This window comes from Rissa tridactyla, chromosome 2 (genome assembly GCF_028500815.1).
Source record: "Rissa tridactyla isolate bRisTri1 chromosome 2, bRisTri1.patW.cur.20221130, whole genome shotgun sequence".
Classification (NCBI taxonomy): Eukaryota; Metazoa; Chordata; class Aves; order Charadriiformes; family Laridae; genus Rissa; species Rissa tridactyla.
This window is the reverse complement of record NC_071467.1, coordinates 121091561-121107237: the sequence shown is the minus strand read 5'-3', so window position 1 is coordinate 121107237 and position 15677 is coordinate 121091561. Positions and strand designations below refer to the sequence as shown.

The 15677-nt window shown below is 35.7% G+C and overlaps 1 protein-coding gene across 3 annotated transcripts in view; it reads left to right on the top strand.

Annotated features, from left to right (window-relative positions):
• The window catches only part of ATP2C1 (ATPase secretory pathway Ca2+ transporting 1), a 51913-nt gene that overhangs the window by 18568 nt on the left and 17668 nt on the right, over nucleotides 1-15677 (top strand). For all 3 annotated transcript variants that reach the window (XM_054189607.1, XM_054189609.1, XM_054189608.1), the window contains exons 5-14: nucleotides 485-574; nucleotides 3345-3380; nucleotides 4325-4386; nucleotides 4727-4835; nucleotides 8765-8920; nucleotides 9555-9623; nucleotides 11436-11511; nucleotides 12033-12099; nucleotides 13269-13393; nucleotides 14671-14768. In XM_054189607.1, coding sequence (XP_054045582.1) covers nucleotides 485-574; nucleotides 3345-3380; nucleotides 4325-4386; nucleotides 4727-4835; nucleotides 8765-8920; nucleotides 9555-9623; nucleotides 11436-11511; nucleotides 12033-12099; nucleotides 13269-13393; nucleotides 14671-14768 — 888 coding nt within the window. The remainder of the gene's footprint in view (nucleotides 1-484; nucleotides 575-3344; nucleotides 3381-4324; nucleotides 4387-4726; nucleotides 4836-8764; nucleotides 8921-9554; nucleotides 9624-11435; nucleotides 11512-12032; nucleotides 12100-13268; nucleotides 13394-14670; nucleotides 14769-15677) is intronic.

The window sequence follows — 15677 nt, the reverse complement described above, 5'->3', positions numbered from 1 at the left end:
AGCGTATGATCTAAAAAGAAAACTTGTATTTTGAAACAAGGAATCATGAATTGAAATTTATGAAACACATTGCTGCCTTGATAGTGATCAGTTGCTGGGGACAGTTTAAGTCTGTTACCTCAAAGACGTTTTGAATATATTTCAGGCTCCTATTTGTGTGCTTAAATTATGTTCAAATACAGTATTAAAAAACCATAGATTATTCTTTTTGTCTTAAAAATGTGAATCAAGAAATGTAAGGAACACTTTTTTCCTGTTATTTATTGAATACGGTCTATTCAAGGTCTTTGATATTTAAAAAAATAAAAGGCTCAAGTAAATGCCCAAACTGTACAGAGTCAGATTTTCTTTGCACTGGTAGGTTAGAAATATTTTAATTGTAGAATAATATGTTTCAATAACAGATCAGGTGTGCTTTGAGGGGTAGATAAAATGGTCTTTCTCTTAAGAATATTGCTGAATTACTGTTCTGTTTCCATTTCAGTTTAAAAATCCCCTTATTATGCTTCTCCTGGCATCTGCAGTCATCAGTGTTCTAATGCATCAGTTTGATGATGCTGTCAGTATCACTGTGGTAAGGAACTAATATTTTATCTTCATTGGGAGTGCTTCAGAATGTGCAACCACGTGCACTTTCAACATCACATGAATGCCAATGTGGGATGGGATCACTTGATTCTAATTAATGAATTTGATTTGTGTGTTGTCATTAAATCTGTTTAGTTTGTGACTGGATTTTTTTTTCTTGACTGATAGCAGTAATACGTATCAAAATACATCAACGAATAATTTTCTGGCTGCATCTTGCATCTTTACGCTTTCATTGCTTGAAATGCCTGTCTTTAGGCATTTGTTGAGAGGAACAATTTTTGGTGTCTTTTCTGTAATTTTTATCTTAAATTATGCTTTAATTTCAAATGGAAATTCAAATAAGCCTTCTGTGAATTTACTTGAAAGAATTAATCCTTTAAAACATGAAAAAGAAATGTAACCTGAACTGTCTAGAAACAGCAGATGGAAGGTAGAAGCTGAAATAATTATTTTTTTTTTTTTGTAGAAGTTTGCAGTTAAATAGGGTGCTAAATTAGTGAGCCACATACCGTACTGCTAAATGTTTGTCATTGCAAATGACACAAAAGAAAATTATAATACCTTTGACCATTTCAGGGTGATGGGTGATAGGTGATAACTGAAAATCAGGATTTCTGTATGATCAGAGAAAAGTTCTAGCTGTTTGATGTCTTGGCTGCTCTCTGCACTCTCTATGTTGAGTTTTACTTTTGTAATTAACTCAAGGTAACTGGAGGCTTGCTCCTAAGCCCTCTAAATTCTTTCAAAAGAGTAGTTTTCTTTGGAAGATAAACTATGTGGCTTCTTTAAGAAAAACCATGCATTTGAGTATATTGTTACTTTGGAATGTTCTGTTGTGTTCCTAAGTTGGATTTAGGCAAATTATTGTACTATGAAATATATTTAATTATTGTGGCTGAAAGTTTAATTATTTCATGTTTTGTTTTGTTTTGTTTTGTTTTCCTTGGTTAGTGCCCTTAAGTCTGTTACCTAACCTTTTGAGCAAGGCAATGAGAAAAGAACAGGGCGGTTAGTGTAAGGTAGCAGTAATTTCTGTGTTCTGTGCTACAACCTGAGACGGAATCTGTAACAGCCTCGTGAACATTGGTAGAGGTGTCTTAAAATATGGAGAAAAAGTGTGGTTGAGTTACAGTTCATACATTGTATTTTTTGTATAACTTTCGACTAACCTGCTGTTTAGCCTTTCTTATTATTAATGCCCACTTTTTCACGTAGTGAATGTTTGTTTTGCCTCATTTTCAGGTGACAGTGCAATTTTTCTGTGACTATATATTTGTGTTTAGAGCTTTAGCAACAACTAATTTGCTGCTGTTTCTTTTGGTGGCAATACTGGCTTGAGCAGCTTTTGCTATCTTTTTAGCTCTGCTGATACAAATACATTGTAAAGCTTTTTGATCTGGACTGGGAACTGATGAAGATTTTTTTTTTTTTTTTTTTTAAATAATTACATCCATTTTCCATATGCAGACACAAGCTGAGAGACTGACGTGAGGCTAGAAGTGCAAAGCTGTGTCAGGTAGCATGAACTGTAGAAAGATAATATTGCCTCCAAAAGAAACATGTGTAGCTGTGGTGGAAATACTCCATGGAAAGATGGAATATATATATATAGTTATTTACTGTAATATTCAGTTGGTGAGACTAATGTTAGTATAAAAAATATGGCAGATTTATGGTATTTGTTCTTGATTTAGTTAAGAGTTCTTCAAGGGAGATTTTCTCTTGCAAAATGGTAATACCTTTGTTATTTTTAGTAGGTTCTGCGTGTACTTTAAAGGCTTAATGAATGGATTTTTTGTTATGTTTCTGTAACAAAGCAGTGTAACAACTCAATTTGAGTAACAAATTCAGTTAATGTAACAAAACTCAATTTGAGAGTGTATTGAAGGGGAAGACGATGCTTACTTTACACAAAATTGATGGTTGTTACTTCCTGTAATAGATTTCATCATTCACTCACTTTCACATCACATGCTTACAAGCCCCATGATGTTTACGTTGAAGTGGTGTGACCAGAATTGTGTGTGATGTGGGGGACTTTGAGGACTTAGTACTTATCTTGGATTATTTCTAGTGAGCAAATTCTTTTAGCTTTTTGTGTTTGGGATCTTTGGCATCTTGGGTGTTTGGGGCATACTCAGCGTCTTGTCTCCCTCCTTGGGAGTCCTGGGCAGCATTCCTGAGTCTTATCCTCCTCTTGTTCTTGCTGGGATATTTTCTGGCTCCAGACCTGTTCTTCAGCGTGCTGCCTTATCTCTGGTCTTCAGTTTATTCTTAGTCATTCTGTTATCTGGTGATTTGAATGAAAACACATCTGTGATGCTCTGTAGCAGTTAACACGTCATGCCTAACCTTTGTTCTGTTCACAGAGAACAACATTCACATTTAATTCAGATGATTTTTCTATTTGTGTTATGGATCTCTCTCCACTGCTGTCTCTTGGTCACTGTTTAGAAACACGGAGCAGAGGGAGTTTTTCTTCAAAGTCACTATCTAGTCATTAATCTCATTTTTAGTAAAATCAGGTTATGGAGTTCTTGGACATCACTAGAGCAGATGTAAATAGATAATAGCATCACTTTTATAACAGACCCAAGGGATACCGAGGGATTTTGAGCACGAGAAAGTTTGTTTCCAGATCATATTGTTGTTAATACGTAGTAACAACTATGGCTGAGCAAAACCAAATATGATCAGTTACTTTCATGGCCATTTGGAATTCTTTTATCTCACCTGCTTTTGTTTTCTTGCAGGCAATACTCATTGTTGTTACAGTTGCCTTTGTTCAGGTAAGACAGCTGTTGTCCAAATAAGATTATTGCTTTTATGTAAACTCTTCTATTTACAAGACTGGAGTAGTTGTCTTAATGCATTGTGCTGTGAGTGGTTGAGTAAAGAGCTCTGTGCTTTCATCCAAGTCTTTTGCCTTTTCCAAAGTGCATGATTTGACCTGCTTTAACTACATTGACATTTATGCATCTTTATCAGTTTTATACTCAGCCATAAAAGAGTACTTGTAAAGAAGCACTTAGAATAAACAGTGTAGAAGTACTTAAATACTTAACTTCGTATATTTATTTAAATATAAAATATTTATATTTAATATTTATTTAATATTTAAATATAAAACAGATTTTGAAAATGTAACTCTGGCTTCAATTTTGTACAGAAATTAAAATCAAATTAAATTGTCTTCAGGTAATTTTCTGAGTCATAAAAAAGTTGTTTTCATTCTGTAAATACACAGCTTTACTCAGTGTGTGCCTAAACCAAAATTGCTTTGTTTTGTGTTTTATATATTGAGCTAGAGATGAGTTGTGTTACCCTAGTTCTCCAGTGGCTAAGAGCATAAATGCAGTACTTTTGGTACTAACTTTTTAAACTATAGAACTTAATCAAGTGTCTGATCCCTGAGTTTAGAAGCATTACTGCAAGGATTACAAAGACCTGAAGATATTGAAGGAAAATACAAAGGGACCTCTGCTATTCTTTCAGAAGAAATGCCTGTAGGCACATCTGTAAATTTTTCAGTGTTTGGACCATACTTGCTTTTGAAAGTATCTAATAGAGAACTGTTGAAGGTCATTTCTTATCTTATTGTTTGGAATATTACTTTAATACAACTTTACTAATAAGACAAATTTCAGTAGATATGGACGTATCTTCTTGTTGTTTAATTTTTGCCTGTTATAAAAATGTTACCTGTTTTACTTTTTTTTAAATCTCTCTGCAGGAGTACAGATCAGAAAAATCTCTTGAAGAGCTTAGTAAGCTTGTGCCTCCAGAATGCCATTGGTATGTAATTGTCTGTCCTTTCAGTCCTAAATTAAGTCATAATAACTTTAACCTGAAATGAGCAAATGAAAAAGATTTTACTGAACTTACTGCCTTTGTATCAAACTCTTATGCTGACATAGAACTAGCTTTGCTTTTGCTCATTTTAAAGATTGTTTTATGAGCCTAAAAAACCCTTCAAATGATGTTACTGATGTCTTCTAAGAAACAAGCAGCAAATAAGAAATCGTATTTTGCTGAAACCAGTAACATCGCAGTGCGTAGTCAACAGTGTGAATGTTTTTCTCGGGCAAAATGTCAGAGAAGAGATTCTTAGTGCTCTTCATGTTTTTACCTACAGTGTACGAGAAGGTCGGGTGGAACATACACTTGCAAGAGATTTAGTCCCAGGTGATACTGTCTGCCTGTCAGTTGGAGACAGAGTCCCGGCTGATCTACGACTATTTGAGGTATATACCTAATATTGCTTTAATATTTAATAACTTTTATTTTGTGGGACAGAGGGGAAGAGAAAATAGCCACTGAATACTGAACTACAATAATTGTTATTGTTTGGAATTCACAGCTATTTTGACATAACTGCTTTGACATATGTTGAAATAACTGCTTTCCAAATGTAATTGTGGATTTTGTAGGACATAGGAAAGAATTTTCCAGTTTTATGGAGTAATGCATTCTTGAAAATTTTAGTTGAGTACTTTTTCCTCAATGTTAAACGTGTTGTAAAATGATTGTTTTCAGTCTGAATGATAAGGTATTTTGGCAGCTGGTTGCAGATGTTTTTGAGTCTTTATTTGCATTAATCTTTAGGGTATAGTTTCGGTGTTCTCTGATAATGGAACGTTAAAAAAAATATTGTGAAATTGTGCCACTGTAATCTTTTCTCTGACACTTTTTCATCAGTGTGTTGTTATATTTTCTAGTTTACCAAGTATTTAATTTGTAACATTAGCACCCTCGGCAAGTTTGCCGATGACACCAAGCTGAGTGGTGTGGTTGGCAGGCCAGAGGGATGGGATGTCTTCCAGAGGGACCTGCATGAGCTAGAGGGGTGGACCCGAGCAAACCTTATGAAGTTCAACAAGGCCAAGTGCAAGGTCCTACACTTGGGTTGGGACAATCCTCGTTATCAATACAGGCTGGGAGATGATGTGATAGAGAGCAGCCCTGCGGAAAAGGACTTGGGGGTACTGGTGGATGAAAAGCTGGACATGAGCCAACAATGTGCACTTGCAGCCCAGAAGGGCAATTGCATACTGGGCTGCGTCGAAAGAACTGTGGCCAGCAGATCCAGAGAGGTGATTCTGCCCCTCTGCTCTTGTGAGACCCCACCTGGAGTACTGCATCCAGCTTTGGAGTCCTCAGCACAGGAAGGACATGCACCTGTTGAAGCAAGGCCAGAGGAGGGCCACCAAGATGATGAGAGGGCTGGATCACCTCTCCTACGAAGGCAGGCTGAGAGAGTAGGGGTTGTTCAGCCTAGAGAAGAGAAGGCTCTGTGGAGACCTTAGAGCAGCCTTCCAGTACCTGAAGGGGGCCTACAAGAAAGCTGGGGAGGGGCTGTTTGCAAGGGCATGTAGCGATAGGACGAGGGGCAATGGTTTTAAACTAGAGCAGGGTAAGGTTAGATTAGACATTAGGAAGAAGTTCTTTACAATGAGGGTGGTGAGACACTGGAACAGGTTGTCCAGAAAGTGGTGGAGGCCCCATCCCTGGAGACATTCAAGGCCAGGCTTGATGAGGCTCTGAGCAACCTGATCTAGTTAAAGGTGTCCCTGCTTACTGCAGGGGGGTTGGACTAGATGACCTTTAAAGGTCCCTTCCAACCCAACATGTTCTATGATGAAGTGCTTGAGTTGAAGGAGTAGCATTATAATAGTACTTGCAGATTCTCTAAAAATTAAGTGGAATGCATATGTTATTCATCTTATTTTGATGGCTTTCATTGAGTAATGTCATGTTACTTTTCTGTCAGATTGGGCATCCTCAGGTTTCCCATTACGTGGGCTATCTATCATCTTAAAGTAATTTCTGGATATGATGAGCTGTAGATCCACAATTGATACTGGATTAATCAGTGTTCATTTTATAGACAAAGCCTGAACAAGCTAGTTTCTGAGATAAATCTGTTGCTCTTGAGAAATTTGTCTGGCTCATCTGTTGTTAGCCCCTGTAGTGTAGTTAGTACTCTAGTGGGTTTGTTTTTGCGATTGCAAACACTTTCTTCTTCCCTCAGCAATTGTGTAGTCTCTGCAGTGATAGGAAACTGCTATTGCAGCAGCATCTTCTTTCTTGCTCATAAGGTTATAACATGCTATGACAGTAACGTGCTTGGACCTCTTACAAAGGAAAGCAGAAACAGAATTAGAGTTTCTCAGTTGTCTGTAGCCCTACACCAGCTAAAAATTTCTGCCATCATTATCTCAACTACTCTTGCAGATCATGTGAAAATAAGAGCATGTCATCTTATTTTCATCTTGTCTGTACTGGGCATTGTTATGGGGTGGTGAGTTTTAAAAATAATTAAAAGGAGATCATCTTTTCATATAAAGAGCTAGATCTCTTCGGCGTATTCTGATTGATGCTGTCCTAGAAAATTGTAGAAATGAAAGTAGGCACTGTTTACTTTCTACAGCCTTTCATATATGTGGGAAGTTTCTTTACTGGTCTAATCTTGCAGGGGCAATCTTGTTTTCCAAAAGACCTTTTCTGGCCTAAGTTTTCTGTATGTTAATGAGTGGTCCATCAAGTTTTATGGTACTCTAAAGCCAGAATATTACATCAAGAACTAACATACCCGTAACAGTATAGTCTTTGGAGACAATTCCTTTTGGTAGTGATGATACATATTTCAGAGGTTGTGGCTAAATCTGAATAGTAGCAAAGCAGCATCTTCATACTGTTTCAGCTTGGTGTCTGAGGAATACATAACAAATACAAAATTACTATGGAACTTTCTGGAGTTAATCATTCTTTATGGCTTTGATTGAAATATTCATTGCAATTTTTGACAAGTGTCCCTTTTCCTTTATTGATACAGCATCCATCTTTTAAAAATGGGTACTACACTGGTAACTATGTGAGAGAATAGCAGGAATTAGAGGGATTTGCCCAATCAGAAAGCACTTTAGTAAAGGTCCTATCCTTTTTTAACATTGACCAAAGAATTTTTGATCTAGCCACCTGTGTTCATTTTGTTATTCAGCTAGAACTGGAGTGCATCGGAGTTATCATGCCATTTCAAAAAAAACACCAAAAAAGCAACCACCCCTCCTCAAAAACAAAACAAAACCAACCAACCAACCAAAAACCCAGAAAAAAAACCCCAAAAAACCTGAACAAAAAGCACCCAAAACAAAACACCAAAAAACCTCGAACTCAAATCTTTGAATGATCTGCTATAGTGTAGTGGTACCGAGTGCAATGTAACTGATTCTTACTTACTCTTTGTAAGTGATATCCTTTGAAAGAGTTTTGGCAGTTGAGTTTTATTGTGCGTCCTTTAACACTGTTTTTCTTGAGAAGGTTATCTTGAAATTTAGTGGTATAGTCACCAATAGCGGCTTTATACTTTTTAATAGTACAGAATTATTTTACTTAAATTTTGTGAACAGGATTTTATGATTCAGGCTTTGGGTCTGTTCAAGAGTCATTAAAGTCAGTAGGTTAATACGTAAGGATGTCAGTTGAGGGAAGACGTTTTTCTTCAATTTATATTTTGGTAAGTTATTTTTTGTTTTGGGTTATATTTATAGAGCACAAGCTTTATTTTCTTCATCTGTCAGCTGATTAATACAGAGTAACTAATTTTTAACTTTTCCTTCTCTAACTGCCTCCACATGCTACCACAAAACCTACAAAAGTAAAACCTAAAACAAAAAAAGGCAACTTCTCTTCCTTTGGTCCACTTGAATATTTTCCCTGTAGAGACTTTGTGAATGAAAACCACTGTGTGAAATATGATTTTTGTTACCGAGTTCTTAACGGATCATGATAGGAGGAAGTGAATGGGGGAAGAATTGAGAGGTTAATATATATATGTGCACTTGCCTTTGCAGTTAATTAACTTTGTTTGGCGACAGAATGCAACACAGTTGCAACCTCTTGAATGTTTTATGGAAAACCAATCATGAACACAAAATTGAGTAAACTTAGACTCTTCAAAATGAGAGCTTGTTGCATTGCTGCAGTATTTTGTAGGAGTGCTTGTTGCTTTGTTGATCCTTAAAATATGGTTGATACTGACATGGCTCCTTACCATATTAATAAATTGGATGTATTTTTAATGGTCAAAATTGGGTAACTTCTATTAACACTTCCAATGACTTAAAAAAGATTGTCATGCTTTTTACCTAGTCTGTGTATTTTGTTTTCAAAGGCTGTGGACCTTTCTATTGATGAATCCAGTCTCACGGGTGAGACAGCTCCTTGCTCTAAATCTACAGCTCCTCAGCCAGCAGCAACCAATGGAGACCTTACTTCTAGGAGCAATATTGCTTTCATGGGAACGTTGGTCAGATGTGGAAAAGCAAAGGTAAAATCATTACTAATAGAGAAGAATATATTCAATTTTTCAACTATTTGAAGACAGTTCTGATTTTTAAAGTTCACATGTCAGTTGAGAAATGTAATTTAATAACTACATATATGTTGAGATTTCTGAAAGAATAGAAATGGGATAGAAATAAAAATTTTGACTGGAAATATGGAAGACTACTGTGATACACTGCAGATCTTTTCTTACTGGTGCTTTTTCAGACACTGGTTTAAAAAGAAAACTAATCTAGCGCCAGGAGAGCTCAAATTTATAGGGATCAGATGATGGGAAACCCTTCTGCCTAGGATGTAGCATTTTGCTTCTAGAACTACATTCATGTGTTTGAAAATCTGTAACTGAAAATACAGTTTTGGCTAACCATATTTGAGTTTTGTTACTGGTAGTTACCAAATACTTCAGCAGTGCACGGAATAGCAGTTTGTTTCACAGAGCCAAAATGTTTTTTAGCAAAAATATATTCTATTTGTGCCAAGAATTAATTCTATAAACAAAGCTAATGGCAAGCTAAATGGCATTTGCCCGCTATTTGAGTCAAAGCTGTCAAGAGCAACCACTAACATTAAAATTAAGCTTAAGATTTGAATTGGCTTTCTGTTTGCCTTTTTTTTAGGGGATAGTTATTGGAACAGGAGAAAACTCCGAATTTGGGGAAGTTTTCAAAATGATGCAAGCAGAAGAGGTAAGAGTGAATATTTAGAAGCAAAGCTATATATTTTGTAAGTGTGTATTTCATCCATTAAAACTTTGAATTTATACCTTAGGAACTTAGTTAAACTTAATTATGTTGCTTTTAATATTTGTCTTTTCTCTAGTGAAATGAATCTTAGCTCATGGAGATGAAAGTAGTTCAATGCAACGGAATAGCCATAGCTGACCTAAAAATATTAACCATGAAAATAATATTCTGAACCTGTTCCGTGGAACAAATCTTATTGTAATTTGTTTGTGCAATTTCTGGAAGTGTATTTTTTTCAAGTGGAACTACATTTGTGCAAAAGGGATTTGTATGACAGATTTGTGGGCTGCATGCACAGGGCTGTTTTCCCTTGATTAGCAGTGTACTCTTCGGGGTTATGCATGTGTCTGCTGCTGCTCCATGGTGTCCCTTATCCTTTTATAAGCTGCCTTTGACTCTTGTATATCAAACTCCCACAGTGATTTTTCCTTATTGCAGTACACTTATCCACATGGGAATTCAGACTCCGGAGTGCTTTGTGTATCTAGGGCCTTCTAGCTTCTGTGGCTGCGTGAGCAATGTAGGATCATAAGGAGGCAGTCTGTCTCCAGCTGTCAGGACATGATCAGGCATAGTATCGGCAGCACTTTTTTTTCCAGGTATTTACATTTCTGAAATCTGCCCAAACAGAGCAATTAAAGGCATTACATGCATCAGCCAGGAGTGCATCTCTGACCTTGTATTTTTAGCTGTAGTGCATTACCATACCTTTCAAGGGAGTACTGCTGTCCAGCCACCGAAGTGGAATCCACTTTAATATACATGTGAGGAAAATACAATCATCTGTTCAATAGTATTTAGTTTGTATTGTAACAAGTGTAATTATTAGTGGAAAAAAAAAAACCCAAACAACAATAAGAAAGAGCCCTTTGTGAGCATTCTACACCAACAACATTCTGGAATATCAGAGTATTGTAGGGTTATTTTTGATGTTTATATTACAGTAAACTAATTTTAAAAGTAAATTTTGAAGGTAAGAGTGAATCAAACTTGACACCAGCTTTCTTAGATAGTGTACATGCACTTTTTTCATTACTTGTTGAACAAACATGATTTTACAATAACCCTATCTTTTTTTTGCCATGCTTTCTATACTGTAGTCCACCATATATTACTATTAAAAAAACCAAACTCACTGGCATACAATGTAAAAATCCACTTACCTGTTTTGGGCTTTTTTAATTAAAATTTTTGCTTTGTGTCCTCTCCTCCTTTCTACGCCCCCTTTTTTTTTTTTTGACACTAGATTATCTAAGTATTTCCACAGTTTTCTATTTGCTTAAATTGAATTTTCTGCAGATGATCAACAAATTCCTTTTGAGATATAACTGGCCTTCCAGGGCTCTAATGCCTTTGTCTTGAAAAGACAGTTTTATTATTGTTATCAAGAACTTTTTGTTCTTGGAAGAAGTGCAGTGGCTTTTAGTCAGCATGATTTTTTTTTTTTAATAAAATCTTTGATAATAAAATCTTTTTTTATTAAAATATTTTGTATTAGATTATTTGCTGTAGACATCACAGAGCTCCAAAAGAATATTTCTAATAATTTTTTTCATTTCATTGAAGTGTTCTTGAGTCTTGAAATCTACAGAAGAATGGAACAGAGCAGTCTGTTTTCACAAAGTAAGCATAGGGTATAACTGTATCTTACTCACTGACGGTGTCTTGAAATTTGCACATCCGAAGTAATATGTCATACAGTTCATGCTTTTTCACCCGTGCTTGTTAACTACTGCATGTTTACCATTTGTCAAGGCTCCAAAGACACCTCTGCAGAAGAGCATGGATCTCTTGGGAAAACAGCTTTCCTTGTATTCCTTTGGTATAATAGGTAAGAGAATTTATGTAAAAGAATTACAAATTATTATGTAACTGAAACTGATGTGTAGGCTTGGGAAAACGGAAGGCTTTATCTCTTTAAAATATTTTGGCTCCTCATTTTATTGGTCACTTTGAGTTCATGCCACTAACCATCTGAAGATTACTGCTGTGACATAACTTTCATCGTAAAAGGGTGTTTTCTTGCTTCTTCCTGCAAACATACTTTTCTGACTTACTTTTTGGCTTCTAAATGCTTCATTTTAAATTGCAGTGTGCCTTGTATTCTGATTCAGGGTGTCCATAAAAGAGTACCTTACTGTCGGTATGACTGGGCAACTTGACTGGCAGAAGCTTTCTTCACTTCTGCCATACTAATGGAATCATGCTTTGATAGCGCAAGAATTAATATGTTTTTATAGGTAGCACAATGATAAGCATGATTTTGGCTATTCGAGTCCTTTTTCTTGTCCTCATGAGGCTACACAGTACATGTTGGTTTTATATTTATCCTGACGGCTGTTTTCTTTATAGGAGTTATTATGCTGGTTGGGTGGTTGCAAGGAAAGCATATCCTTGATATGTTCACAATTGGTGTGAGGTAAGATTTTTGTTTTTAAATAGTGTAGATCATGCATTGCAGCACATGTCTGAAAGCTAGTGACGTATATTATAATATGCTTGCACACTGACTCTGCTTTTAAGTTCGCATAAATTATTCAAAATGAAGATAGACTTTGTGCTGTAAAAAAAGCAAATTCATAGTCATTTTTAATGATACAGTGTTCTTGTCAGTCTCTTAAACCGTGCATTCATGTGGTGATTTCTGAGCATGGACTGTGGATTTATTGTGGATCATCTGCAAGCAGACGATAGAGTGGTACAGTTTGAATTTCCATCACTGAGTAAATAAAGTAAATGTAATTTTATAAGTGGCATCAGACAAAACCAAGTTACCACAAGCCTTCTGTCATGTAGTCCATTAGCTCATTTTCTAGCATATTCTGGAAACTTAATCCCAGGGTGCTGTCTGCTGAGAATAACACTGAATTTAGATGATCTAACTCTGTACTCTTAAAAAAGTTGCTAAGTTGCTAATTGCGTGGACAGTGCATAAGGCAGAAGCATGTCTTTAAATGACAGGATCAGACTCTGGAGACTTACCATTTCGGAGGGGAGGGAGGGAGGAAGAAGGGAAAGTACCAGGACCAGCATCTTTGAGCATCATCTAATGAGTTATTGTGATCTTGTTTACACCATTATCAGGTTTTTTATTTGTTGTTTTGATTTTTTTTTTTTAAATGACCTGTTATGCCTCATTCTTGCACTTATCTTGCTGTCACATCATAATCTGCAAGTGACAACTGTGGATCAGTGGTCACCTAAATGGTGACATTTCCCAGTTCTGTTTAATGCTGACTACACTTATTCTTCACAATCTGGGCTGCTTTGCACAGTACTAATTAGTGTTTTGTGTAGGCAAAGCAGATGTACAATTGATTTCTCTCTCCCTCCCCGCAACTTTTCTTCATGCTTCTGCATAAGTAATGAGTAGAAATGTCTAAGTTATTGCATTTTGTTACTGTCTTCAGTGTGTGAATTATAATAAATGGTATACAACTAGAGTCAAATGGCAGCTGCTTCCTTTTAATTTTAACCACAGTGAACAAGACAGCTACAGAAACAATGTTTTGAAGCTTAAATTCATCATTACCATGTATTCATGCATGACATTCTAAGACAAGATTTGTATATTTACTTTCATTACAGTTTGGCTGTAGCTGCAATCCCTGAAGGACTCCCAATTGTAGTAACAGTGACGCTGGCCCTTGGTGTGATGAGAATGGTGAAGAAACGGGCTATTGTAAAAAAACTGCCTATTGTTGAAACTTTAGGTATGACGAGACTAATGTAGAGGTAGTATTTTGATATGAATGTTAGGAAATCAACACAAATATTGATAATTAATGATTAAAATAAAGCAGGTATTCTTACTTTGCTAGCAATGTGGTGGTATCTCTAAAACACTTCTAAATTGAATGCATTACACAGGTAGAATTCAGATACATGTTTTTGCGGGCCCTCCACGTTTGTTGGTTTTGTTTTTTTTCTGGCTGATATAAACGGTCTGTCAGCATATTACACTAGCAATACTCTAAACTGTATGTGCGATTGGATGTATGGAGTACCCTTTATACTTGTTTGCTGTAAGGTGTTCTTGTTAAATAAGACTTGTAAAATATTTTTTAAAGTAAATTTTTAGTGTAAATTTAGGACTGATATTGGCAGTTGGAAACAAATCCAAGTTTGAATATTAGAAAAAGCTTTGTAATCATAATTATTACTAAGCATAATGTAATCCCCTTCGGGATGTGATGCTGCTCATATTAAAACTTAAAATCATTTAAAACCATTAAAGCTGAAAAATGTTCTGGCTGCAGTTCCAGTCATGAAACATGGGAAGCACAGGACATGGAAAAGAAATAGCAATACTAAGTTAAATAATTGTGCTGCATTTGGATTTCTTTTTGCATTTGAATACTGGAAATATTTTTCTAATGCCTGTAGCAGAGTTTCATTAGTTTTGCAAGGATTTTTGTTGCTTTTGCAATTCCTGCTATCGTGTCCAAAAATGTCAAGATACTGCAACACTCTTTCAAAATACTCCTTCCCTGAGTTAAAAAGGTGTATATAAATTTCACATTTCTGTAATCTTTTCAATCTTATTAAAATTTGCTGGTTTATTAGTAAGTCATACTTTTGTGTGCTACTGTTGGATGCTGTACTTTTTGATAAAGAAGATTGACTGCTGTAAAGCAGGCTTTTAGCTTTCCTTCTAACCAGGAGTTGTAATTGCAATTTCACTAATGTAGTTCAAGATACAGCAGAATAAAATGAAGGAGAGGTAGTGAATGGAAGCATTTCAGATAAGTTGTGAATTTGGGATTTTAATTAGTTTTTTTTATTTATTGGACAAACCTGCAAAGAACCTTGTACAGCTATTCATTAATAGTTGAAAATCGGCTGTCTCTGTTAAATCCCATTTTGTTTTTTCACAAAGACAGCTGCAGTATTTCTCAAAATTTGTTTGCCTTGAATACTTCTGTTCTCGTTAGTTACTTGCGTCGTTTTAAACAAACATTGTCTTATAGATGTTAATTGGTTATTTCAGGTTGTTGCAATGTAATTTGTTCAGATAAAACTGGAACTCTGACAAAGAATGAAATGACCGTTACTCATATTTTTACTTCAGATGGGCAGCATGCTGAGGTATGTAGTGAGACTGTTAGACTTTAATTTTCCTTTATCAGCTGATACACACAATGAAGTAAACACACTTGAGTATACTGCAGGTAAAGTATCAGTTGGGAAAGCATACATTTGTTGCACCAATTCCTGTTCATCAACTTCCAGCTAATTCTGTTCTTCAGTTCATTTAGTATTGCAGCCTTTGAGCTGTGCTATCCAAGACTTCTCTGGTTAAAGAAGAATTTTTTTGTATAATATGTTAGGTTCTTAATCTCTTGATGGCTTTAGGTCACAATGTAAGACAGATGCCAAGATACAGTACAAAGACAAGTTGAGAGCTTGTCTTTTTTCTTTTTTTCTTCAGTAAAGAAAGTTTAGGTTATTTTGCTGTTGCAGGTGCATAAAAATAAAATTTGCATGTTGCAAACATTTAAAATAGGGATATTCAGCTTTTGGCTGAAAGACTGTGTAAACGCACATAAAAGAAGCAAAAGCAGCAGGAGTGGAAAAGCAGCAAGGTGTGGAACTAGATGTGGTTTCATGGGAGTGTTTTAAACAAGTTATTAAATTCTCAAGCTCTTCTTGATCAGGGTTTTTTTCACATTACAGTTAACAGAGCGTCTTGTCACTGATTTCTGTAAGCATAAGTACTGGTATTTTTTTCTTATTCTTTCCTGATAATTACCTGTGTTTGCTTATATATCCTGGTATTTATTTTTCTATTTTTAGAATTCTGTAGGAATACTGTAATTGCTTTTTCTTTACTACTAGCACAATTTGTTTACATCTGGGTCAAGTCAGCTCCTTTTTCCCAATTCAAAGAGAACTTGAAATGGCTGTAAAATATATTAGCTGTTAATGCCGTAGACTTTTTTAGGATCCTAGTGGGATGCCTGGTTTTTATGCACTAAAAATACAATTTTAGTGTTT